Source organism: Sander lucioperca, chromosome 10 (genome assembly GCF_008315115.2).
Source record: "Sander lucioperca isolate FBNREF2018 chromosome 10, SLUC_FBN_1.2, whole genome shotgun sequence".
In the NCBI taxonomy this organism is placed as follows: domain Eukaryota; kingdom Metazoa; phylum Chordata; class Actinopteri; order Perciformes; family Percidae; genus Sander; species Sander lucioperca.
The window spans coordinates 24,595,204-24,622,474 of record NC_050182.1 but is presented as its reverse complement, the minus strand read 5'-3'; the positions used below and the strand labels follow the sequence as shown (position 1 = coordinate 24,622,474).

Sequence of the window (27,271 nt, the reverse complement as noted above, 5' to 3'; positions counted from 1 at the left end):
GCTAGATTGTCAGTTGCAGAGCATGAGGGAGTGCCATGCTAGCAACTAGGCGAGCATTATAGAGACCTTAATTCGGAAAAAATATTAACGGTAGTGAACGGGGAGAGGGAAATTATTTTTTGATCCCGTTTGAATTGAGCCATGGATTACATATATGATGTTCGTCAATTTAAAAGATAATTTTTCAACCAAAGAAAGTCTCAGTTACCCGTAGGTTTGTCATATGACAACTTAGTTTTGTGTGAAACCGCTCAGTAAACTACATCTCTGGTTTCACACAATTTACGTCACCTAGCTTGATGCTCAACTTGCTCGCTAGCTAGCTAGCTTAGCTCTGTTCCACAACACATGTAATGTTGTATTACCTGATGTGTTTTATCCAGTGAAGTGTTTTCAGCAGATAAGTAAAAGAACAAGCAAGATCCTCTGCTCATTTGAGTAATGTTACATCCCCGGTACGATACACAGACATCGTAGCTTCAGCGAGACGTCATCCATGCGACATTGAAGTGTGTAGTCTTTCTAATTACGTATTTTCAGTCTTATACTTCAACAGTTTAACAATAAACTGAGACTTTCTTTGGTTGAAAAATTATCTTTTAAATTGACTAACATCATATTCGTAATCCATGGCTCAATTCAAACGGGATAAAAAAATAATTATTATCTCTCCATTGACTCTCGTTCATATTTTTTCGAATCGGAAGTAGAAGGGCGTGACTTTGTCTCTCTATAACGTGTGTTACAAAGTGAGGCATGTTTGTCACGGAAGTAAAGGCTGGACTACAATAGAGCTGTTTGGAGCAGTTTGTGAACAGTGTTTTCTGTTGGAGATGGTAAGTCCCTTTGGGGTGGACTTTGTGTTTTTTCACTTTGTAAACTTATAACGTGCACAAAAAGATATATAACACAATAAAGGAAAGGGGAAAAGCCAAAAAGCATTATATGAGCACTTTAACTACAGAGCAAGCATGAAACAAGCCAAACATCCTGTGTTTTTGTTTTATTTCATAAATTCCTTTTGATTTTTTTTCCATTTTACTTTTCAAATGTGAATGTTCACAGTCATCACCACACAAAATTCAACCTTACCTGATAAAAGAGATATTTTTTTTCTTGTTGATATAAAATAACAATAAATTCATCAAACTAAATTAAAAGAACAGCATGAAGCATGTTGTCAAGCCCCAGGTTGTTTTCTTCCTTTCATTCATTCATTGAAATAATTGTCTTTTATTTTTTATCGAAGCATCAGTACTCTCCCTCCCTGAAGGAAAGAGGGATGAAACAGGTGGAGAGTGGTGCTCTGGGCCACCTGGACACCAGGGATCCCATATAAAATGTGCGATTGGAAAAAAATCTAATGCTTCTGATTAACAAAAAAATAAAGTGTGAAATATGATTGGCAGAAAAATGAGTGACCCTTATAATACCTCATTTGAAATCCCAACATTACATAGTATTAATACAAGTGACAATTTTTAAAAACAAAAATAATGGATGTCATTTCGTCCTTTCTGAGTCACTAAAATAAGTTCGGACACAAAGAAATGGAGACAGATATTGATACATATACACAGAAACTATTGCATACTCACAAATGAGCATTCATATTCTCATTCGCACATTGCTGCAAACACACACACTCAACAAACATCCCATATTTTTTTCCCATCAGACCACAGATGTTAGAGCTCTCTTTAGTTTTCTACAATAGTAAGGAAGGTGGGAAAAAAATAAGCATTTGATTTAAATGGCATCATCGTGTGATTTTCCTTGTTTATTTGTTCCCAAAAAATGGAAAAAAATAAATTACATTTAACATTAAATTAAAAGTGAAATAGTTGAAACAATTTGACCACATTGTGCCTGAAATGTTAATGCAGGGTTTTCAGTCCTTATCTCAGTCTGGAGTTCATTAAAAATCATCCTTCATGCACTTGTTTCATTTCAGTGATTCAGTGTTTGTCTTCATTCTAGAGGGAGAGAAGAGGAAGAGGCAGGTACAACAGTTTTTCTATTCAGTTTGTTAGTGGCTATGTCCCCTCTCCCTCCATCTCTCTCTCAGTGCAGTACTATTACAATAGAGTAGAGTGACACTACTGAAAAAGCATCCTGGCCTCACAGACTTACCTTCACCTCAAGACAAGACTGAAAAAAACACAACAGAAGAACGATACAGAACAGAACAGGACTAAAACAAAATAAATAGATCTCTATTTCCCGCCCACAAACAAGCATACTGAAATGAAAGGAACTAAATGTGGAAAATTATTCTGAAATGAAGTAATGCTTTTGAAGGATAAACATAATTTCTGATTTTTTTTTTTTTTTTCTTTAAATATAGAGATGTACACATTTTTTTCTTTTTGGACACAAATTGTGTTTGGGGGGGGGGGGGGGAATGAAGGGGGGCAGCAGGTACGACAGAGGAGGTTGAAACATAAGAGCAAAGTAGTGGTGACACTTCTTCAAAGAAGAAAAGGGTTGGTGCTCGCTCCCGTCGTTCCTCCGCCTCCCACTGACCCTCCTGCCCCCATCACTCCTCCTGTTCCAGTGGGCCCACCCAAAATCAGCTGAGGAGGTGCTGCGCCTCCGGGCCCCAACAGAGCCGAGCCTGGGGGTGCCATAGGTGAGAGCCCGCCGTAGGGCATGCCCATAGGACTGACCTGCATCATGCCCAGGCCCATTCCTGGAGCCCCCATACCCACACTCATTGGCCCCATGCCCATTCCTGGTTGCACCATGCCCAGCATGGGATTGGGAGGCACAGGACTGGAGCGGAGGCCGCTCAGGCCAAGTGATGAGGGCTGAGGTGAGATGGAGGTCATGGATGGAGCGACGCCGAAAGGGTTGGAGGAGGCAGGTATTGGAGAAACCCCCCTACTGGAAATGGTGCTGCCTGGAGTCACTGCCATGCCAGGAACAGGAGATGAGCCTGAGGGTCAGAGGTGACAGTTAGACAATACAGCATTTCAATATTACAATATGATTCCTTCAACCCTCAAAAGATAGGTTGACTTTTTCATTGAATACATTTCCTGAACGATATCAAGTCATTGCTCTTTCCCTAGAGGATCAGCTTTACACTAACGTCTTGCTTTTAAAAGGTTCCTTGTACAGCCTACCTTGTATTGTTTGTATTTAATAGTTGCATTTACAGTCCTAACCCTAACCCAGAAAAGCTTTAGTTCTGTTTGTCTCCAACAGGGTTGTTAGGTAGCCAATTGTTTGCTTTTGATCTGGGGTGTTCAGAAGAACCAAAATCGTTCCATCCAAATTCTCGATACTAAATACTAATCAAATGGCTTTTTTGGCAAGCTGTATTTTATTGTGAATAGGAACACAGCTGATGTTGGCATCTTAAAACTTTGTGTGGACCGACATGGCTCTACCTAAAAATGCAAAATACTTCCCAGGGGTAAACCTGTTTGTCTGTCTACAAAAGTTATACTGAGCTTAAAGGGTAACTACCTTTTTTTCAACCTAGACCCTATTTTCCTATGTTTTTGTGTGTAAGAGACTGATAGGTACAACAATCTTTGAAATTGGTCCAGTAATAAGCGTGAACACTGTAACCGGCAGCCACAGACCAGGCTGCAATGTAACCCCTATGGGGCAAATGTTCACTGTCTATTTGGTCCACTAAAAGTGCTGTTTTTGCCACTGAAAGGCTCGGATTATTAAGCATTAAATTATTAACTGACAACATTATAGAAAGAATCCCTAAAGAGATAGGCATTTTTAAAACATCTTTAAGACCCTTCTGTTTAACAGGAAACGGCTCTGAGGTCGCTAAACCCACCAGACTCCAATTTAAAAAAACAATACTTTTAGTGTGTAAGAGCCAACATATTTTCACATGTAAATCGATAAACTATGTGTTATTTCAACCAAAACTAGAGTTGTGATGGTTGGAAAAGTGGAAAGGCGACCCAAAACGGCTTTTCATAGTTTTATTTTGTTTCTGTCGACTTTGAATGAAGTGTATTTTATGATGAAAATTACTGTTTATTTACATGGAGTCTGGTGGCTTTAGCGAACACAATTTCACGGATGTTTTTATGTTTAAAAAAAGGATCTTACTCTTTAACAGAAAGGTTGACCTCCTTAGAAATCCTTTCCATAATGTTGTCAGACACTTAAAATATTAATCTGAGCCTGTAAGTGGCAAAAACAAGCACTTTTGTGAACATACTGTAAATATAAGCTACCCATTTGCACTATTAACTTACATTGTAGCTTGTTTTGCCGCTGCCAACTGCAGCGGCCTAGCTTAATACTGGACCAATGTCAAAGATTGTTGTTCCCATCAGCCACTTAGACACAAAAACATAGGGTGCAAGTTGAAAAAAAAAAACAGTAGTTAACCTTTTAGAAGTGTGGTTACTTCTCTCTTCTGAGGCTACACACAGCTCACACAATAGCTGTAACTAACCGGTGTTCTGGAGGAAGGGGTTGTGTGCTGAAGAGGAAGAGATAGAAGGAGGCGGTGGCTGTTTGGGTTTGGGTTTAGACGACACCAGGGAATCAAGATCCACCAGCGCAGCGTTGGGGCCAAGGAAGGACTCCGGAGTCTTACGAACAGGAAGTGAAGAACCAAGAGATGACAGGTCAAAGGGCACCGGTGAGCCTGTACTGTCACAACCTGTTGCTGGGGACCCTCGTCGCTCTGGGTCTCCTGAGGAGGAAATGAAGGAGGAATGGAAACAGTAAATCAGAATACAAAAAAAACTTTCATTATAATAAAAACACAATATAGAATTGCATTACCACAGATACTAGAGGAGGATGAAATGTAGGACAAGACAACTGTTCTGTGCATGCAATTAAAAATCTGTGTGTAAACTATGAAAATCCCTTTAAAAGTGCGTACTAGTACCTCAGTGTTTGTGAGTCCGTGTAGCTTTAAGTGTGAATATACCTGTGCCATTTGTGTGTTTGGCGGTGCCACTCCAGATGTCAGAGGTGATAGGGTCAGAGGCAGGGACAGGCCCGTCCCTTGCCCAGGGGTCTACTGGCCCCCCGGAGGAGGACGTGCTGGGTGGCACTGAGGGGCCCCAGGGATCGACACTGGGGGGGGTCACAGCTACAGGGGAGGGGAGGAGACGCAGGGGAGGGTTAACGTAACACCTTACAGGTACAATCCACAAAAAGGAGGGAGCAGGAAGCTGGGCTGGGTTCCAACACTGGTGTTTCTCTCCTTGACCTCTGCAGTCCCACTAACTTGGAAGGTGAGGACAGGTAGCTGTCCACCATATTACTTTCACCTATTTAATATAAGAAGCTCCGTGGAGGTAAAGGAGAGATAATAAGCAGCTAACCCATACATTAAAAAGGCACAAAAGGGTAAGAGAAGAGACAGCTCTGGTTGAGACACAGCCACAGTCAGTCCTGAGTAGAAACAAGAGGATAAAAATCCCTGGTTTAGACACAGAGGGAGAATGGATTTAGCATGCTTGCTTTCCTCATTTCAAACTGAAAGCACGTAAGTGTATGAGAAGATATGACAGCATGGTGACATGACAGAAAATGTGACAGGGTTGTAATGAAGACAGGAAATGGACTGTGGAGTGAAGAGGAGTAAAGGTTGAGAGGCCTTCACATCCTCTTTCATCCACAGAGCAGGACACGCTTCTCTTTCGATACTCAGCGATGAGTACATTCCCATCAACCTGGCTGGCTACAGAGTTAATACGTGACCAGTGTTGTAGCTGTAGTTGCTTACCGGAGCTCCCCCAGGGGTCGACGTTGTTAACTCTGTTGGACGTCTCTCCCCAGGGGTCTGGAGGAGGGGCTATATTGGGTGGGGCTCCCCCACCCCAGGGGTCAGAGCTTGTAGGAGATGTGGGTGACGCTACACCCCATGGGTCTGTTGGGGCTGCGCCCCACGGACCTGAGGCAGCAGGGGCAGGAACTGTGGGTGGAGGTGAGGGGCCGGCAGAGCCCACAGTGGCTGCAGCAGGGGCTCCCCAGGGGTCCACGGCACCCAGCTCCATCAGAGCGCCCTGTGCAAGAGAATATATTATGGATTAATGTTCTTAACTGTATTCAGGGAAAGAAAATGAAGGACACATTCAGCGCACAAAGCTGAGGTTAGATGATGCTGTTGTGATAAGAGGACATTCACAGAAACGAGAAGTAGAAGGAAACAAGGAATTGCAGACCAGACATATACAGTCATGTAAACAAGGACACCCATGCTAAAGTTGACTAAAAAGAGGAATACAAAAAATCATCTTTAGGAAATTGATCTTAATGCCTTAATTAAAAAAATGAGGAAAAATCCAATCTTTAAGGACACCAATTTTCTTTGTGAATGAATAATGTATCGTAAATAAATAAATGTTCTTCCTTAAAATACAGGGGGCATAAGTATACACACTCCTATGTTAAATTTTTAAAGGCCAGTTATTTCATGGATCCAGGATACTTTCAATCCTGATAAAGTTCCCTTGGCCTTTGGAATTAAAATAGCCCCACATCATCACATACCGTTCACCATACCTAGAGATTGGCATGGTTTTATTTCAGTTAGCCTAATAGCTGGTTTGATTTGCATTGAGAGATGATTTTATGGAAAGTACCCCATGCCAGTCTCTAGGTATGGTGAAGGGTATGTGATGATGTGGGGCTATTTTAATTCCAAAGGCCAAGGGAACTTTATCAGGATTTTGGCCTTTATCAGGAAGGCCAAAATTGGTGTCCTTAAAGATTGGATTTTTCCTCATTTTTTTAATTAAGGCATTAAGATCAATTTCCAAAAGATGATTTTTTTTTTATTCCTCTTTTTAGTCAACTTTAGCATGGGTGTCCTAATTTTTTTTACATGACTCTACATCAAATTGATGGTGAAAAAAATCAGATTGAACTTCTCACAATCAATTTTTATTACCTTGCGCAGTGTCAATGTAACTTAATAAAACTGCAACACAATTTCTATTTTTGTATAGAGAGACGAAATCACGTCCTTCTACTTCCGGCCAATGGGACCTATCTTTCGAAAAAATATGAACGAGAGTCAATGGAGAGATAATAATTATTTTTTTATCCCGTTTGAATTGAGTCATGGATTACAAATATGATGTTCGTCAATTTAAAAGATAATTTTTCAACCGAAGAAAGTCTCAGTTTATTGTTAAACTGTTGAAGTATAAGACTGTAATTAGAAAGACTACACACTTCAATGTCACATGGATGACGTCTCGCTGAAGCTACGATGTCTCTGTATTGTACCAGAGATGTAACGTTACTCAAATGAGCAGAGGATCTTGCTTGTTCTTTTACTTATCTGCTGAAAACACTTACCTGGATAAAACACATCAGGTACTATAACATTACACGTGTTGTGGAACAGAGCTAAGCTAGCTAGCTAGCAAGCAAGTTGAGCATCAAGCTAGGTGACGTAAATTGTGTGAGACGAGAAATGTAGTTTACTGAGAGGTTTCACACAAAACTAAGTGGTCATATGACAAACCTACGGCTAACTGAGACTTTCTTCGGTTGAAAAATTATCTTTTAAATTGACGAACATCATATTTGTAATCCATGACTCAATTCAAACGGGATCAAAAAATGATTATCTCTCCATTGACTCTCGTTCATATTTTTTCTGAATTAAGGTCCCATGAGGTCCACCGGAAGGGGAGGGACTCCGCCTCTCTATTCTGCACTTTGTACACAGATGTTTACTGTCACATACACAAATGGACTGTGCTCTCCTACACTAGTAAAGAAAGCATGTTGTTTATTCAACTGAACATGCTATCTTTACCACTGCTTTTCGAAACGTCTTAATGATTTGATCTCTCATGTGGCTGATTTTATCAGATTTAGAGACAAAATATAGAAGCTTATGCCAGGAGAGTGAGAGATATACAGATACATTTCACACATACATCCTCAGGCTTAGTCTTCTCCCTCCTGCTCTCCTCAATGGCCATCTGCAGTCTCAGGTCATCACCTCTGCGCAGTCGCTCTTCCTGCCAATCACACACACTGTGATGTCAGCAACCTGAGACACACAACCTCGGAAAGCACACCACAGGTACAGATTTAGGACCAGTTTACAATTCCACAATTAACATCTGAATCGATGGGAGTGGAAACTGAACACCTGACCTTTAATCATTATCTATAGTCAACAGAAAAATAAGGTACATCTACCAATCCCTGCATTATTTGTAAGAGTTTGCAATTTTGTCTGATTCTCACAGTATTACGACAAAACACGATCAAATAAAATGAATGCTTGTTTCACACAGAAAATAAATAAACTGCTGGATATAAAAAATAAATAAATAGGTACCAGTCTATTGGATAAGCGCAGTTGAGTCGCTTTATCATCTAGCCTACCTGGAGCAGAAAAAAGTTACAATAAAAAATTAAATTAACTGGGGCTTTTATAACCAATATCAATCAATTTAAAAAAAAAAGAAGAAAAAAAGGCCTAGATCACCCCTGATACAGATCTTGCAGATTGAACCAGGACATTCCCACCTAATGCCACCCTTTGTCCTACCTCTTTATAAAAATAGGAGTATTAAACAGCGAAACACCGACTAACCCATGAGGAAACAGGCCGTCTCTGCTATAGAACTCAGCCAGTCTTTATGCTTGGGGCCACTAAGCAACAATAACAATGGCATTATCCTTTAAAGACCTACATTAGTTTATAGACTTAACCAGTGAAGTGGCACAGTAGGTGTTGGACTCTAACCACCTTTATACAATAGGCAAACACGTTTTGCACTCAGTGAACACAGTACAAGGAAGTTACAACAGCAGGAGCTGTAACATGTAAGGAAAAAAGTGCATTTCAAATCAAGACTACAGTTCAAAGCATGCTATCAGAGAGGTAGACACGGAGGAAAGAATAATCAATGCTTACAAACCACTCAGTGTTTAATGTAGTCAGTTATGATAAATATTTGACAATGCCATGCAAATTCAACAATCAAATTAGAGTTAATCAATTCTTTGGGTGCTCACTTTTGACAAGGATTTGAAAAGCGCCTACTTTGCAGACTTTTCATGAGTGCAAGCACCATAATAGAAATGGACACGCTGCAGCAAACTAAATTATCTCAACCAAATTACTGCAGTCTGATGCAAATTTGTATCTTGAGGAAAATGGCACATGACAAATATGAGCATAAATTCATTTTCTTGATTGATCAATACTTGATGTGTGTTTGAGAAATCCCAATTAACGGAAAGACAGAGTTGATGAGTGGGTGGCCAGTCAGCTGGGCACACTCTCTGCCCCTGACCTTTTGTTGCATCTCTTTGCTGAGTGTAATTGCATAGCGGAGCTCTGCGTCCTCCAGAGGGTCCTTGCTAGTCTGGGGGAGGTCAGGCGTTACATTGTGAAAGCAAAACTAGGTGTATGTAGTGAATAATATCAATAATATCCCTCTGTGGATACAAACTGCAAACTTAGCTGTAGTAGTAATAGTTATGCTTTAACCCTTATCTTAGAGAGCAGTAACGTAGCTGTGCCTGCCTTGAATATGCTGCTTTGTGTTACCTGCTCTGCCTCTTCTTTACTCATGGCCAAAGCCAGCTGGAGCTGCAGATCTTCCTCTCCAGTGCTCTGTGGCCAGGCCTGCTCAGGGTCTGCCCCTCCAGAGTGGGAGCCCACTGACAGGCTCCCCCCCAGGCTGGGTGCTGAGGGAGCTGAGGAGGCTGGAGCAGAAACAAATAAGCATATGCATGGATGAGAGCTTGTCTTAGGTTAGCAGCTACTCATTGCTAAAGGCCCTTTATGCCCACCCTTCTTCGGAGTGTAATACTGTAACTTTGAGCTTTTTAAGTACCCATCTCACCACTGGAGGTCTGTGCCATCTTTTCTTTGGTTTTGAGGGCGTGGATCCTCTCCTCTCTTAGTCTCTCTTCATCTTTCAGCAGTGTCACCAGCTGTTTGGCTTTCTCTCGCACATTCACCCCCTGGAAACATACAGGTATGAGCACAGAATTACATGCTGCAAATTATGTGTACTTTTTTAATGTTAAATATTCCATAAACTAATATAATTACTAATGCTGATATTACACTGTACACCTTATTGTAACAGCTTGTTAATTTCCCACAGTTTCAGTTATCAACAACCCATAAAAACTTTATTGGCTGGCTTTGTTTGCACAAGAGGTCTGAAAGTCATTGTAAAATGTCCTTGAATGATACACAAGCAGCATGTTTGACAAAGAGGGCCTGCATTCCATAAAGGTGGACCTTACTTGCTAATCACTTCAACTTTCTATGCAGCTCTGTGGGCATGGTGTGTTTGTGTACCTGGTCTTTGCCGTCCCTGTCTATGTACTGAAAATCCTTGAGGGTCTGGACTGCGTATATGTTCTCTCGGCACTGTTGGGCAACACGTTCTGAACCCGTCTTGATCAGGTACTCCATAAGAGTCATAGCCTGGTGAAAATATAAATCACAACCAATGACCAACTGTAGAAAAGGTCTGGATAGTGAGGACGCATGCACACGCACACGCACACACACACACACACACACACACACACACACTGACTACACCTGTGCAATAAACACCTAATAGTTTACTCTGTAGTGAGCAGTACATTGAGATATAAGACACTTATATAAGTTACATCATTCCGCATCCTCATTGAGAGGTATAGTGTTACACAACAATTATTCCCGACTTCAACACAAATACAAACCTTGTACACATGTCTCCAGTTCTTGCCATGGTCATTGAGGCGCTTCCACACCATGCTCATGATTTCCGAAAAGGCCACAACATTGTAGGTCAGATCAGCAATCTCTGACATCAGAGAGCTGCTGGGGCCCCATGGGTCATTGGATGTCGCCTCTCTAACCTGTATAACAACACAGCAAGGGACAAACTTAAATATATCCTCCATCCAAACTGTCCATGATAAGCATAATTTTAGGCCAATACATTGTGACAATTTAATGGTCCACAGTGTTCTGAGTAGCAATGCAAACTCAATCAAGGCACAAGCCAGAGAGAGACAAACCAATGAACAGATACTATGATTAGATTAGCTCATATTTTGTATAACAAGGGGAAATAGTGAGGAGGTTGCTTCAAAGAGATTATCATCAACTACATTATGTCATATGTGCTGCAGAGATACATGGACTACATTTAAGCCGTGGACATATGGGGGATGCGGGTGTTAAAAAAAAAAAATATGAAAAAGAAGAGAAGCAGAGGAACACACAACCTTGATTTCAGCCTCTGAATAGTTGTGGACGATGTTCTTTACTTGTCGCCGTAGCGATGAGGTCGACATGGCAACGGTCTGGCCGTCGAGTTCTGTTGCAATCTGAACAGCAGATGGAGAAGAAGGATTGTAAAATATAATTAATGCAAAATAAACAGCGACGGGACGAAGAACATTGTTATTTCAAACAAAGACAAACTAAAAATGATAATTAAAAGACTCAATACAACTAAAAAAAAGAGTGCACGAAGATAGAGTTAAAAAGACTGGAAAAGATGTATGCAAGTACAGGAGTCTGGATGAAAGAGTGAAAGACCTTGACAAGAACAATTTGGACTGTGAAAGATGGTGTCTATACCAGAGATCAATCTTAAATCATGCCACTGCTGGTATCAACAGAGGAAGAGAGACAGCACCATGCACACCTGTTACACAAGAATGATGCAGAATAAGGCTCTCTCCTCTTGGTATATTTTTGTGTTTTCTGGCTGGTGAGCCACTCATTCATGGAGTGCTATGTCTCAGTTTGTCTGTTTCTTCCCGTGGCAACATTGGGTCGCGAAACCTCAGGCACAGGGAGACGAAAACTATGGAGCAAGATTGAGATAAACATTAAAAAAGAACCCATACTCACTGAGAGATTAATACATCACAACAAACAGACAAGAACAAGCTAAACTTTATGCTAGCTCTAATTCCAAAGTTACCATTGCAAAATAAAGACACAACAGATATTCAGCAACAAAATCACAGGACTTGTTGCTGATCCACACAGGGCTAACATCCAGAGATACAACATATTAGTTAATACTCCATCATACTTATCAAAGTCAAGTCATAAAGTCGGTTTATTCTCTTAAGAATAAGCGGGTAGTATGCAGAGACTATTCCTGAACCAATAAGACAAAGAAGGGGGAGAAAAAAATGTATTTAAAAAAAATAATAATAATAACGTCAGTTGACCAACCTAAATTGTATCAGTAGGATTCACATGAAGCTGCATGTTTTAGGAAAAGAACACTTGGTTCATATGATCAAGTACATATTTCTAACTTGTTCATAGGCCAGTCAATAATTGCTTTCACATTTTAAAATCATTCAGGCAATGTCTATCCTTCTATCAGGGTAGAGCTGTGCAACAGCAGTACTAAATAAATATTGTCAAAATTTGTAATGTAATGCCTGCAACAGAATAACCTATTTACTTATTTTTTTAGGTAATAATATTCCTTATCATCAGATTGATTACACTTTTAAAAAGTTTTCTTAAACTCATATTACCAGACTGGAACATCCAGTAGTTTGAGAGTTTAACTAGAATTAATTACTAAAAACACTCCAACATTAAAAAAAAAAAAGAGGTCATAACAGCAAAGCAAGAATTTTTAAGCTAACAGGTGGTATGCAAATATGAACTTAATAAGACACGACGTGCAAGGGCTCGATCTTAGAACATACAGCCTTGAAGTAACATACAGGAGTGAACAACAATGGTTCACTCCTATCAGCTATAAACAATAGGTTGAGTGTAGAGTGAGCATGCTATCAGCAAAAAGTGGGTGATTGACAAGCAGAAAGAAACATTGTCTGGTGCAATAAATTATGGTTTATGTTATTCCACACTGGTAGCTGGGTCTGAATTTGACATAAACATCCTGTCTGCTGCTGCTGGTGTAATGGCATGTGGACAATGATTTTGTGGCACAATACTGGATCCCTCCGAACCTACTGAGCATTGTTTGTATTTGATTGCTTACATAGCAGGCTGAAACATTGTTGCTGACCAGATGCATCCTTTCACTGCCACAATCTGCATTTTCTCACCAAATACATGCCCCCATCGGCCCATGTCACACAGCAACATAGGTGGGCAATAACCGAAAACTTTCTGAAACTGACTTTTAGAAGCCCTATACTTACTTTCACCTACAGACATAATTGCGTTGTCAGTATATTTAAAAGCTCTCAAAGAATGTTTTTAAGAGCTAACCTTAACCTGCCTATTTATAAGACTAAATGCTAATTATACCATTGGGTGCGATGGACATATTATTCTCTTTAAATGCACTTAATGGAAAAAGGGAGAAGTTTAAGAAAGGGGATTTAAGATCATCTTTAAAGTCAACACAGTGCTCGGCCACTCCCTCAACTGCCATCTCTCAAGGACCAAAGGGTGGAAGGCATAATCTTTTTGTTAAAGAAGATAATAAATTCAACCCACCCACTGCATGAATATTCCCTCCAACCAGGCACTAGTAGGCAACCAAGAAATTGTGCTGCTCTTCCCATTCCCCGGCCTTGAGCAGACCTTTCCGCATACTGCACTCAAGGCTTAACAGTGACAAAGGAAAGTACACAGACTGACCTCTACACAACGTATTCTGATGGGGATGGAAATGTGCAATTGGTTAAAATTCATTTTAAACTTGTATGTGTTTTTTTTTCTTCTTGTTTAAGCAATGTTAAGAATAATGTACTTTAGCTCTTTTTTTTTTTACAGTCTTAAATAAACTCTAACTTGCTCTATTCCCATAGACTGTTTTCAACACTCACAATTAAATAAATTAACTTAATAAGTATACATTTTTTAAGAGAATATATGCATTTGGACATGACCATCTATTCAGGTTTTAAATATACTTTGGTAAACCAGTGATATAGCAAATATGCTATTAAAAGACATGCATGCTAGGTAATTAGGACTACAGTTGAAAATTAGCCGACTGGCTAACACTGGCGCATTTACAGAAATGTTGATTAATGTACATTGTCCTAAACTTACAAACTTAACTTAAACTTAAAGACACAACTTTTCTATATAGTATTTAGGTGTTTTAAATAAACCTGACACAAATAGCATGTCAGTGTTTAGATTGTAGATCAGACAAATATGAGACCATGTTGCATAACTGAACATAAGGCATCTATTGCAGAAGCCAGTTCAGAGACTACTGAAGCTCTGTACCAAAGTTCAGACCCACCATCTAATCTTTGATAAGGGACATAACACGCCCTTTGTATCTTAGGTTGTCCATATCTCCACAATCTCTGACACTTTGAGAAAAAGGTTTCATTAACTATGTTTAAAGTCTGCTGCTCTAAACACACACAATCACTTTATCGTCTACTATGACAGACAGAGATCAGCACACAGATAGCTAGCAATGACCTGTTGTAGGCAAGTGATTGAGTACCAACACACATGACGAAGAGTTGTCATTAAACTTAAGCTAACTTATTCCTCCTGTCACTTGCATGCAGTTGACGTTGCACAGCCCCAGGAAGAAGTTCCCACACCCATTTCCCGGCACACAGACAACGTTAACAACCCATTCAGACAACTGCAGCTATTCCTGTCTACCAAGTTAGCTAACTAGCTAATGTAACGTTAAGCAATCAAATAGTCAACTGACGTTATGCTAGCTAACCAGAACCGTTGTGTGTTACAAACACAGCGTAGTGTCCAGACACAGAGTTAATGGGTACTTAGCTATATTAACGTTATACAACAGTGTTACGAAGAGCATATATGTGTCACAAAGACTGTATAATGAGAATGAAAAGTTTACGAGCAATTACTAAAGCTAATTGGCCAACAAACGTTTACTGTCACCTGGTACTGTCATCTTACATTAGCCATTTAGAAGGCAAACTCTCCCATTCTCACCGAAGCACGCTAATCGAAACAGTTGGCTAGCACTTTGACACCAGGGCTTGGGTGAAGTCTGGGTAAAGTATAAACAGGAGGGCAGAAGGGTGTAGCTAGGTACGACTTGACAGACAAACGTAAAATTAAAGGTGATATTCTTTTCACAACACTGAATAGACAAAATAGAACTGAACGTTAATGTTACCTGCCAGTTTGACTGATAAAAGGAATCACTTGCTGTTGCTAGGAAAGATTAGCCAGCTAGCAGTTAGCCATCTAGCTGCTGCTAGTTAGCTAGCTAGTTCGTAACAGAACTGCTAAACTGTACAAGCTTTATCAAGGACACGTCCGGCTTCGGGACAATGTTGAATATATACGTTTAAATCACAAGCCAAAATGCCAAGAAATACTGACGACCCACCACAATAAAAATTCTAATCAAGTGTGTACTGACCCTGCTGTAGCTTGAATGTACGAGGAGATGGCCGAATTTCCGCTTCCGTTCTCGACTACAGGAAAAACCGCACCCCCTGTAGCTTTGTTTTCCTGGGATGGTAGTAGAAGACTCATGAATAATTAATTGACTTTTTAACAGCCAAAGTTAAAGTATCAAATGAAAATATATACCAAACCACGTATTGTTAATGTTTAAAGCCTTCAAAAGAGAGACAGGGACGTGCCCTTTGATTGATTGTCTGGCCTAATTAAAATATTGTTCAAATACCACCCACTGTCTAGGGGAAAGAAATAACATCCTCTTTCATGCTTTTTTGTATTTCTTTAAATATCGTTTTGTATACTTACAGACAGACCTATCAGAGGTAAAATGATAACATTGATTGGGCATACACCCATGCCATGTAAGAAGCAGAGAAGAAAATTATACAGAGACATCATTGAAAGGGGTGATAAACAGTGAGATAACTAATACTTCTATAACTTAAAACGTATTTATGTCTTAATGAATTTTATTTTTCAAACTATTATTTTTATGTATTCCATATTCAAAGCCAAAAAAATGGCCTTCCTCTATTTCATTATTTATTTAGTGGAGATAACCCAATGCATGTGGTTCATTATGATATAGGTTTTTAATCTAAACTTTATGTGAAAATGGTGTCCAAAGTCAAAATGAGACATTATCACTACCATTGTTACCGTCATCATAATCATGACCAACAATTTGTGTAGGTTGTATGACTTAAATATATATATATATATATATATATATATATATATCGGCCATACAGTTTTCCTACCCATACCCACACAGACAGGGCAATTTTTTTTATTCATGTTTGCCATTTAGGCAATGAAGCTGGATGTTACAAAACTTTCTTTTTGCATGAATAGTTATAAACACATCATAAGTATTTCCACAGAGACTCTCATATGACTAAACAAAAGTCTTCTTGTTGGTGGCTCAGTGGGGAGACACATGAGCAGGCTGATGATTGATTATCCTCAGTGGTTTGAAACTATAGTCTGCAACAGGTCACATCATATTGAAACCTACAAAACTGAGCAACATATAGAGCCTTAATTATAAAGGCTCTATTAAAAAAATAAGGCTCTCTTAATTATAAAGTAAGACCAATCTAGAATCCAAAATCACTCTCTTAACTTCATTAATAAGTCATGTAATGTAATGCATGACAGTGTGTGGTAATGTAATAGCACACTTTGTCCACAAAGAGGCACTGTTGAACTAATTATAAAATCAAGTAAAACTACAACCGCCTCCCCCAGAGTCACCTGTCAGCGGATCCATAAATAAAACATAGTTATAGCTCAGAACAACACAGTAACAGCTGGGGTGCATGTGTGTAACAAGTTCCCCTTTTATCTTCCATCTCTTTATCCTTTTTATCTGCTCGTTCTCTCCAGGGAGGAGGGGACTGAAGGAACCACTGCAGCATGACTCAAGCAAATAACTGCAATGCACCATTGTACTGCTTTGGAAACACTAATCTCATGAAGACAAACAGACAAATGCAGATTACAACAAACATAAAAGCTATTTTGACAACGGTTGTTCCACTCTTATGTCACACATTAGAAACTTAATACATTATTTACTTTATGCTCACTGCCCCTACACTGTGTTAAAAGCGAGTTTAAGACAACAAGATTTCTTCAAGAACACAAAATCAATGTTTTGTAGTGTAATATCAAATCAAATATCCATAGAAAAGTATTCTAATCATTAAGATCATCACTTTGTGGAAGTAAGAGACATTCATTAGTTTGCCCCAAGATAAACTTATGATGCACAAAACAGAATGTTACCAAATGTTACCAATGATTACCAATGATTACCAATGATTACCAAATCTAATATGGCAATCAAATCGGGTCAGGGTGATGCTCATAGATCTAGTCTATGAAAAGTTTTACTTTATCTTAAAACTAAAACAACACACACCACATGCTGTTCCTTGTCACTCAAATATGTGTTTTTTTTGTCATATATGTTATGTTATCTTTGCTGAGAGTGAATGAGAGATTTGGAATTGGTTCTATTCATGTTCTTGCTTTACGCTGCATCCTAAGATATTTACCTTGACGTTGTTATTTGTATGTAGTCATTTAAACCAAATGTAGTTTGAATTTTTCATAACTTTTCCATAATTTCCAAACTGTTGGTATTTTAAAGTGCTCCATCCTCTTTCGGAATCTGTTATTTCTGTCATTGCTCCATTCTCACAACACATAACAAGAAATTATGTGACATGTATAACTAGTACTAATATATTTAATTATTGACAAACAAACAAAAAGAGAATACAATTATTGCAGTCTTCTCTCAGTTAATATATCATGCATGTTGTACATCAGTATACTATATATATAAATTGCAAGAGTTGAAAAAGAAGACCATCTCATTTGTCGTGTAAGCATAAGCAATTTCTTTTTTTAGTAGTCAAAAGCACTCAAAAATATATAGGTGTAACCAAATAGCAAAGATGTACATTATGTACTGTCAGCATCTGTCGTGAGTGTGTGCTCTTGTTCATGTGTGCAAGGCCCTCAAAGAAATTCACATTCATGTAGTATATGACTGTGCATAGTGTGTGCATAGTATAGTGCTGTTTTATGTAAAGCATTTTAAATTGCCTTGTTGTTGAAATGTGCTATATAAAAAAAGATGCCTTGCCCTGCCAAGTATCTACACTTTGCTTGTGTGTGTATTTGTGAATGAAAGTGACACTCTCTTGGCATCAAAGTTGTGTTATGGTGGTGTAGAGGTTGTCACAGCAGGGAACAAAGGACCCTGTGGTGCAAGCACAAACATGGAAGTATATGTTGATCATGGCCAGCCTCATGACCACAGCAGTGGTAGTAACCTGAGCAGGGGCCAGTCGTTGTGATAGCAGCCAGTGTTTGTGTTACATAATGTGCAGCCTTTGAGCCAGTGGCATGTAGTATGTAGTACCAAGGAAATCTGAGTGGACAGAAGGAGGAGGAGGGTGTTGAGGCCATAAGGGCTGGAGAAGAAAGAATCAGAATGGGAAACAGAGCTGGCATGTAGACAGCAAAGTACAGAACAAAGGTGTTTTGCAAGACAAGGTTTCAGGCCATAATATGCACTTGGGATGAGATAAAGCGAAATGGTTAAAGAAAAAGAGAGTGGAAGACGAGGAGAAAAGTTTGTCTGATGATGATAGAAAATAACAGATGTTCTTCACTGTGAACTCAAGAGGCTAGAGGATGGAGTCATGAGGAAATTAAATTAACATTATCATGCAGTTAGATAAAAAATAAAGGGCAGCACAGGAACAAAGGACAGTAATATTGGACAATAAAGTGGCATGCTTAGGTGTACTCTGTAATCCCAGTAACATTCAGGGATCACGGTTCCAGCTTACTGGCCTATTCCGATCATTCCAGCATACCTATTGATTAAAAGAGGGATAATACACTGTGGGAGGAATTCCTGACTCAGACTGACTGAGAGGGTGAGAAAGAGCGAGAGACATAGGAGGAGCAGAAAGATGAGGAGGGTGTATTTGGATTTGCAGAAAGTAAGTGACAGCTGAGGAGAGTGGAGCAATGGGTTAAAGTGGTCAGGCTGACTGACAGATTAAAAACGGTGGGATATTAACACTGTTGTGTAGTGGGAGAGGGGACAGGAGAGAGAGAGGTTTCAAATGCCTTCACGCATATCTGCCAGCAAAACAGGAGAGAGGCAGAGAGAGGGAGAGAGAGAGAGAGAGAGAGAGAGAGAGAGAGAGAGAGAGAGAGAGAGAGAGAGAGAGAGAGAGAGAGAGAGAGAGAGAGAGAGAGAGAGCTGGCACAAGAGTAGGAAAAGGGAGGGAAAGAGTTCAATGTGTGTCTCCTGGGGAGAAGCACATAGTCAATAACCAGGTCTCCAGTAAACATCTATGAACCTTCTCTATAAAGCTGCTGTGCTACTGCATGGACCCACGGATCAAAGCAGACATATCAGCTTCAATTCCAGTTTAATTATCAGTCTAGCAGAGGGGATACCATTGAGCTCCAGCACAGAACAGTAGCTAGTTGCAGTGGCAGCAGCTTGCCAGGAGTTAAGTCTTTAGATGCTGAAAAGAGCCGAGACAAAGTGAGCAGAGATCAACCAACTAAACAGAAAATGACAGTAAGTATTGCACTTTATTCCTGTGAGGAATCCAGCTGTGAAATGTTACATGCACATTTAAATTGCAAGTGTTATTTATAAAATCATCACATTGTGCTGCAAAAAACAAACAGTCGATGGCAACAAAAATATGAATTAATACAATTATTTCCTGTGTGTGCCAGCGATGGGGGGTTTTAAGTATCATACTACAAGTGTGTTTTGTAGCTATATGATGAGATGACATGCAGAAATGGCATAACAGCATTGATGGCTTTTTATTGCAAAATTACTGTGAGGCTGCAAAGGTTTGATAGACAATGTTGTTGAGTGGATTTTTAGCCTGTAATGTTGAGCACTTACTGGACTTCAAATGTGTTAATGATGTTAGCTCATGCAGAGCCCCTTTTAAAATCTCAGCTCACTCGTTGTCGCGTTGTGCCAAGGGCCATTAACTATAGGGTTTTGATAAATAATCACCCCAGTTCACAAGGACATGGCAAATATCAGGATGCTCCTGGAGCAACAAATGTTTTAGAAGCATCTTTGATGATTAATGTATCAGAGCCACTAAATCTCAAGAACTCTGACCTGGATAAAACTCAGCTGCAAGCTCAAAACGTCATAAAATATATTCATTTCATTTCTGGTATGAGGGGAATGAACAGCAGCTATAGAATGTAATAATGCGATAACTCTGACATGTGTTAACAACTCTGTGAATGAAACCTAACTGAGATTTAAATTTAGGAATGTAGCACTGTGCTTTGAGTTCAAAACCGTGAAGACAAATAGACATAAATAAGGCTCTAAAGAGAAGATGGCCCCAAGGACGGCAGCCACGTCTCAAGCTTCTCAATTTATTTATATATATTATATTTTATATATGTTATATTCTATCCCTATATTTCAACTCCTGCACTATTTTATGCCTTAGATTCCCATTTTTCATTGTCTGTGCTTCTTTTTATACATGTTTAAATGAGCATTGTTGGAGAGAGCCTGAGATCTAAGATTTTTATTGCCAACATCTTCTGCTCTGTAATTGTTGTGCATATGACAATAAAGAATTTGAAATGTAGAAAATATATCTTTCTTTTTTCCCATGTTATCAGTTATATTAATGTGTACATAAGTTGATACATTACTATTTACCACAAGGTTTCCTATAGAGACCTAATTTTTCGAAAATTGTCTCAAATGCAGCGTTTTATCAGCATGTGAGTCTAAATGTCTGTAAAGTTGACGTTCTGGAGATACAAAATGAAGCTTAGGTGCACCAATAGAGCTGCATCAATCTATACACCATTGATCTTAAAGCAGCCCATCTTCTGCTCTGATTAAAATAGAGCTGTCTTGGCAACATCTGTGCCAAGCAGCACTCTCAGACTGGTTGAAACCTGCAGTCTTATTTTTGGCTGTACATCAGATCCATTTTGCATTAACTCATAACTGAGATCCAGGTTTAAGCTGCTGTCAACAAAAAACTGTCAAAAGACACTTTTGACAGTTTTTTGTTGACAGCAGCTTAAATATATCACCATCAGAGATTAATTGGTGATTGGAAAATTTCAATGATCAAAATTAGGCTTATTATCTCAATCCAAACCAGAAAACGTTATTGATATTAGTGCAATAACCACCAAAGATTTACATTTGTTTGCAGGGACATAACAGGTGTAATTTAATCCAAATCAAAAGCAGTTGACCACTAAGCTCAGTTACGCAACATGTAAAACATATGTTATTGCTTTATCTTTTGTGTTAAGCTGTGTGTGGTAACTGTTCACAGCCTTACTAATTTGCTGGGGTATGTTACTTCAAAGGAAGTCATCATGGATGTGAATGATAGTGGAAACTGAGTGACAGTGCCAAATGTCCTGATCGCCCTGATAAGACATCACGCTGATGACATCTAAAGTTTATCCCGTCTATAGGACAAAGCGGATCATGCCAGATCTGCAGAAAGTGATAACATATTACAATTTGTTCCACAGATCTCTGACAGATGCATGATGGGCAGTGGTGGAATGTAACAAATACATTTACTCAAGTACTGTACTTTTGCAATTTTAAGGTATTTTATTTTACTTTACTTGAGTATTTCAGTGTATTTCTATGAATTTATACTTTGAATCCACTACATTTCAGAAGGAAATATTGTACTTTTTACTACACATTTATTTGATAACTTTAGTTACTTTGCAGATTTAGATTATTAATACAAAATATAAATCAATTAATAAATTATGATGTATTACTATAGATTAAGATACCCGGCAGTATATAAAGTAGTTCAAATTAGCTCCACTGTTATCAGCAGCAACATTATTGATGCTTACACATTAATGCTGTTAATAAATAATATACAATATTCTGAAATGGGCCATTCTGTATGAATACTTTTACTTTTGGTATTTTAAGTATATTTCGATCCTAATACTTGTGTACTTTTTACTTTTACTTAAGTAAGCTTTTGAATGAAGGACTTCTACTTGCAGCAAAGTATATCTACACAGTAGTATTGCTACTTTTCCTTTTTTTTTTAAACATCTGAGTACTTCTTCGACCACTGATACAGATGGTTCTTACTCTGAATGGGAGCATGCAAACAAAGAAATTAAAGAACTAAGAAATTAAAGAAGAAAACAACAAACCGTATTAGTGGTAAAGCAACTAATGAGATATATGAGATTTAAAGTTGCAAGGTCCTCGTTACGCAACGAGCCATGTAGCAGGTTCAGACTTCATTCTGTGAAGTCATCTTTCATTAACATCAACACATGTCAGTCAAACTGTGGATCTTCTTTCATTTTGATGCCACTGAACCAATCATCATCTGTAGGCATCATGCAATGACACTAAATATGGATTTGTGTGTGTGTGTGTGTGTGTGTGTGTCTGTGTGTGTGTCTGTGTGTGTGTTCGTTCCCAGGCTGCAGCAGCTCAGGAACTTGACGAGCGATGTTTCCTGTCAGCGCAGTCCATGCCCAGTCTGAAGGTATCCGAACACTTCCAGGTGGTAAAGCTCCTGGGAGAGGGATCCTACGGAAAGGTCATGTTAGCTGTGCACAGAAAGAGAGGTTAGTGCTCAAGACTTAAGGTTAAAGGTCATGACCATTTCAATTCAATCAGTCTGCAAGAGTGTATGAAATTGCCATTCAAATTTCCTAATTCTTATATATTAAATTAAGAGTTTTGATTATGCTTTTAAACTCATTCTGCCCAATCTGAAATGGGTGAAATGCTAAATCTCTACTGCAGCACATTTGCCTCATGCTCAGGTTTCTTACTAATTAAGAAACGACACATGTTGTGCAGGGTTAGCGCTGCAGTAACGCGAGGACAGATCTGTCTTTTGATAGTGTTGACTTAACCTTTTGTGCTTCTGTTGCTGTGATAGAGTGCTTTGGGACATTCTCTAAGATAGGGTTGCTGCAACTGGGGTGTAGCTGTGTAACAGAGTCGCCCCAAAGGGGAAGTTATATTTGTTCACAGTGTCAATGATGGACAAACTCGCATTCCATCAAAGATGACAGCTTTTTGACTAAAGCTGATTAGAGGTTGAAGTATTCAACAAATAATGTCTTTGCTTCGTCTCCTTCAGGAACCCCAATGGCTCTGAAGTTCTTCCCTCGTCAGTCTACCTCGCTCACCTCTTTCCTGCGTGAATACAATCTCTCCCTTTCTTACTGCACCCATCCTTCTCTGACACGGGCCATCGGCATCTTCTTTTCCACACCGTCCTACTATGTCTTTGCCCAGCAAGCTGGTCTATACGGTGATCTCTACAATGTCATAGTGTCAGAGGTCAGTGCCGTTATCGCCCTGCATAGTATTTTCTGCCTTCTTGTAAAATAAAGAAAAGAGAGTGTTTCAGCAGAACAAAAGCGTGCATGAATGTTTGGTTGGGTTGCAACCCCTACATTTACATCCTACTAATTTACATCCATCCATTAGCTATACCTGTTTATCAAAAGGCTCAGAAGTATCATACTTTATGTCTGCAGTGTGGCTTTCTCGTGGAGACGTGGTGGAAAATGTAAGTGCTGACCCTGCTCTTTTGAGCTCTCATTTTTGTCAGCAAAAACATGAGACGTGCTTGATAAAGGCTTCCAGCTCTCCCTCGTCTGTGTTTGTGTCACTGCCAGTAACATAATAGACCACTGATAAGAATAAGGGCACCCTGCTCTCATGGCAGTACATGAAGTAAAGCATGGCTTTCCAAGAGTGTCACCAACCATTTTGGTGACGCAGATTATGTTTGTCTTTGCGCCAACGGTGTTCTAATCAGACCTCACCTCATTTTCATCTGTCATCTAACAAGTAATGCTGTAATAAGTTATAGAAAGTATGTTTTCTGTTGTTGAGGCATTGATCCAGACTGTTTTTTTGTTTCAGGTCGGCGTGGATGAAGAGTGTGTCCAGAGATTAATGTCCCAGCTGAGCGGGGCCGTTACACATCTCCACTCCCTGGGCTTTGTCCACCGCGACATCAAACCTGAAAATATCTTCCTGTGTGACAGTTCCTGTCACTGGGTCAAACTTGGGGACTTTGGCCTCGCCCGGGCCATCGGTTCCACTGTTCGCGCCGTCTGGTACGAGTCTCCCTTCTGCACTCCTGAGGTGGAACCTGCCAAGGAGGCTCAGAAGGAGTGGGATGGAACCGAGGAGGAGATGGAGGACATTTGGATTACAGTGGAACCCTGTATTGACAGCTGGGCCCTCGGTATACTCGTCTATTGCCTCTTGACTAGCTGCTTCCCCTGGGAGGAGAGCACCCACGATGACCGCGGCTACCGTAGATTCAAGGAGTGGTTTGATCGTGAGGCTGAAAAGGAGGAGAAGATGAGGGATGGTGAGTGGAGAGGTGAGGAGGAAATAGACAGTTACACAATCATGAAGGAGAGTCAGAGGGACAACCCTCCTCCCTCACAGTTTGAGAGCCTCAGCCCACTAGTGATGACTCTTTTTAAGGAGCTTCTCCACCCTGTGCCCAAATACAGAGGGAGCCCCGAGGAGATCCTGAGCTACCTGGGAGGGCCATGGCTGACAGAGACAGAGATTGAGGAGAAGAGGAAGGCAGAGGAGGCAGAGAGGGAGGCCAGAAAAATAAGAGAGGGAGGAGGTGTAGAAGAAGAGCTATTAAGGGAAGGAAGAGGGGAGAGATAAGCTTTGTCTTTATGAAATTGTTTCATGATAGGTTTTAATGAATATAACGTTGTTAAAACATTGCTACAATGTATTTTTGTGTATGATTATCGATTTAAACAAATACAAATGTATGTTCTATAAGGTGCTATATTTTCATATTTTTTTTTATAAATATCCTTATTAAAGTTACCACTTCAATTGTATATATTCCAGTGTGTGTGTTTATATGTGTATGTATGTGTGTCTTAATGAAATAAGTCTATAAATATATAGATAGTGTGATGTTGATGAAACTACAAGCTGCATTATAGTGCCTTTAAAAATCTGTATCGCAATTGTTGTAAAATAAACTCCTTGCATTTAACTTCTCATGAGATACAGTTCATGAGTTACACATACAGTGTCACATGATGAAGTCATGTCAATTTAGATGGTGCACACTTACAAATGTGTCTATTATTACACAGTTAAGATAACTTGCATTGGTACTTGCAATGGTACTTCATGGTTTACATACAATCCTAAATCTGGAGTTGAGCCTCTGAAAACACCAAAACCATGCACTGTAAGGATAACTTGTCTGCTATTGTTGTCACTTTAAGCCCCCACCCAAGCTGACCTCAGGGTTCCTGATCTTTATAGACTACAATAGAAGTGTTTTTGAAGACAGAAGGGGCTCAGGAGTTATTTAATATTTTAAAGCTGAAAAAAATCATAATCCTGAAAATAAAAATAAATGTAATAATGTAACAATAAATTAAGTGAACCTAATATAGAATTTATCAATGCCAAGCCATACACATTGTCTTGAAAAGTCAGAAATAAATCGGACACATTAGGTTGGTGTATGTCCTCCTCCAACATTACCTGCATTGTTCTTTGATCAACACTTCCAGAGGATGCAGCCCAGAAACATTTATCAATGACTTACAAACTGCCCTACTGATTATGTAGCAACATGTATAGCTATAAACCAGACAACCACTTTTTAAAACAGTTTAACGTCTTGGTGATGTGTAAATAAGGAAATAAAGAATTCATTATTTTTAAATAATCATTGACAACTTATGATACCTTTATAAGAGACTCTAGAAAAATGTACTTATGGAAAGCAGGGGCATCTTTGACGTGGTGAAGCGACAGGTGCTGCAGAACAGACGAAGCACATCTAAAATTGGACTGAACAATACAGCCTGACAGTGATACCAGCGTGATCTTCTTCCAAGTTTACATGATGCAAACCTCGGGCATACTACAGTACCTGCAGCAGGAGACATGTGATGGTTATTCACATTGAAACTAAAATACCTTTATTATAGTATATTATACTTGGATACATGATTGACGTGTTGACAGTAGAACAAACCTCATGTGAAATCTGCTCACACTACAGTTTGACCTCGGTGCTGTTTGTGGAGACAGTTGTCCTACATCTGTCACACAGGACAATTACTCCACTATTGATACTCGGTCTCTTCTGTCTTAGACCTCTTCCTCCATGTTGGCAAAGAACAACACAGACGCTGCATCTTTAAGGCCTGCAGACTGATTGCTAATTGAAGATTTGTGTGAAGGAGTGTCAAACAGGTGCTTCAGTGATTTCATACTTATGTAGGTAGTTTACCATAGCTAAAACAATGGAGTTTGGACTGCTTGAATGACATCCGTGTTAACTGTTTTGCAAAAGGGTGGGGAAAATGTGAAAAAATCCAATGAGAAAGGGTTAACACATTTACAAGAGGTGTCTTCTGCTCTGCTGAGACAGTGATGATGAAAACCGAGTGGATCCCTGCAGGTCAAAGCAATCAAGAAAAACTGTAACAACTCACATCTATGCCAAAATGGAACACTGCAATCAAAACTTAACACTCCTTTCTAGAAATGAAATTCTTGCAACAAAACCATACACACAAGCACCATTTGAATTACTCTTTCATATCACTAGCAACACACTGATGGGCTTTAAAAAAAACACTGCAGTCTTTGTGTTTCTATTTTTATTGTCATTTTCTCAGACTCAGTCTTCTGTAAAACTCAGAAGTAGAATTTCTGCAGTAATCAAACAAGAGTTTCTACAAAAAACAAAAATTCTTACAGAAATAAAGAAAAATAGAATCACAAATCATCAAATTTAGCAACAAAACAAAAGTAAAAAAACAAAAACAATTACTGGATAAATTGCTATTGAGAAAAAAACAAAACGCTTGTTTTGTGTGTGTGTGTGTGTGGTGGGGGGCTGGGGAGAGGGGGTCGGGGGGGGGGCTTATGGATCCCGCCTTCTGTTCGGATCTGGCCACAAGACCTCGTCAACATCACAGGCGATGTCCTCGCGGGCTAGGCATCAGGGAAAATATTGCCTTGTGTGCCGAATCCACACTTGGATTGATCCAACCTCAATGTCTCCGCGTGCCTCTTCTATTGCTTGCAGAAGAGGTATGCGGGCGTGTGGTTGCCGATCATATATTTTCCACCGCCACGCTGATAAGAATTGCTCGATTGCATTTAGAAAGGGGCTGTAAGGGGGCAGGTATAAAACTGAAATGGTTATGGTTGTTGAACCAATCTCGGACCAGGGCAGCTGGGTTATCCCAGATGACAAACCTTGGCTGCTATGGTCTGTCCTGCACAACTGCATGTAGTGCATCTATGCA

General features: G+C 39.5%; 2 protein-coding genes and 1 long non-coding RNA gene across 10 annotated transcripts; 1 reads left to right on the top strand and 2 right to left on the bottom strand.

The window, feature by feature from the left end:
- Positions 1 to 988: 988 nt before the first annotated feature.
- On the bottom strand, positions 989 to 15,523 carry epn1 (epsin 1). Of its 7 annotated transcripts, none has more exons than XM_036005939.1 (13): positions 15,324 to 15,523; positions 11,646 to 11,807; positions 11,221 to 11,322; positions 10,690 to 10,848; positions 10,295 to 10,423; positions 9,819 to 9,948; positions 9,530 to 9,687; positions 9,273 to 9,344; positions 7,899 to 7,982; positions 5,729 to 6,008; positions 4,925 to 5,089; positions 4,439 to 4,681; positions 989 to 2,938 (listed from the first exon to the last, which is right to left on the bottom strand). In XM_036005939.1, exons 3-13 carry the CDS (start codon positions 11,287 to 11,289, stop codon positions 2,472 to 2,474), a joined length of 1,956 nt encoding a protein of 651 aa, XP_035861832.1. In that variant the 5' UTR covers positions 11,290 to 11,322; positions 11,646 to 11,807; positions 15,324 to 15,523; the 3' UTR covers positions 989 to 2,471. The 7 variants fall into 7 exon arrangements, with proteins under 7 accessions (XP_035861832.1, XP_035861838.1, XP_035861836.1 ...); XM_036005942.1 differs by having other exon boundaries at positions 2,472 to 2,938; positions 9,828 to 9,948; XM_036005940.1 differs by lacking the exon at positions 15,324 to 15,523 and adding an exon at positions 13,442 to 13,461 and having other exon boundaries at positions 2,472 to 2,938.
- On the bottom strand, positions 8,423 to 9,266 carry LOC116049686. Its single transcript, XR_004104886.2, has 2 exons — positions 8,723 to 9,266; positions 8,423 to 8,652 (listed from the first exon to the last, which is right to left on the bottom strand). It is a non-coding gene; the product is annotated as an uncharacterized LOC116049686 (long non-coding RNA).
- Positions 15,524 to 19,136: 3,613 nt separating the features above from the next.
- sbk3 (SH3 domain binding kinase family, member 3) lies at positions 19,137 to 24,984 on the top strand. Of its 2 annotated transcripts, XM_031299546.2 has the most exons (5): positions 19,137 to 19,487; positions 22,402 to 22,549; positions 23,074 to 23,276; positions 23,868 to 24,350; positions 24,384 to 24,984. In XM_031299546.2, exons 1-5 carry the CDS (start codon positions 19,482 to 19,484, stop codon positions 24,636 to 24,638), a joined length of 1,095 nt encoding a protein of 364 aa, XP_031155406.1. In that variant the 5' UTR covers positions 19,137 to 19,481; the 3' UTR covers positions 24,639 to 24,984. The 2 variants fall into 2 exon arrangements, with proteins under 2 accessions (XP_031155406.1, XP_031155405.1); XM_031299545.2 differs by having other exon boundaries at positions 23,868 to 24,984.
- Positions 24,985 to 27,271: the final 2,287 nt, after the last annotated feature.

Bases quoted from the DNA above. Each gene is read 5' to 3' on its own strand.
- epn1 (XM_036005939.1), bottom strand. From the start codon at position 11,289: ATGTCGACCTCATCGCTACGGCGACAAGTAAAGAACATCGTCCACAAC. The intron at 5,090-5,728 runs GTAAGCAACTAC...CCTCCCCTGTAG, and splicing joins CGACCCCTGGGGGAGCTCCG to CTGTGACCCCCCCCAGTGTC. The intron at 4,682-4,924 runs GTATATTCACAC...TTTCCTCCTCAG, and splicing joins CAAACACACAAATGGCACAG to GAGACCCAGAGCGACGAGGG.
- sbk3 (XM_031299545.2), top strand. The intron at 22,550-23,073 runs GTTAGTGCTCAA...CGTCTCCTTCAG, and splicing joins AGCTGTGCACAGAAAGAGAG to GAACCCCAATGGCTCTGAAG. The intron at 23,277-23,867 runs GTCAGTGCCGTT...TTTTTGTTTCAG, and splicing joins ACAATGTCATAGTGTCAGAG to GTCGGCGTGGATGAAGAGTG.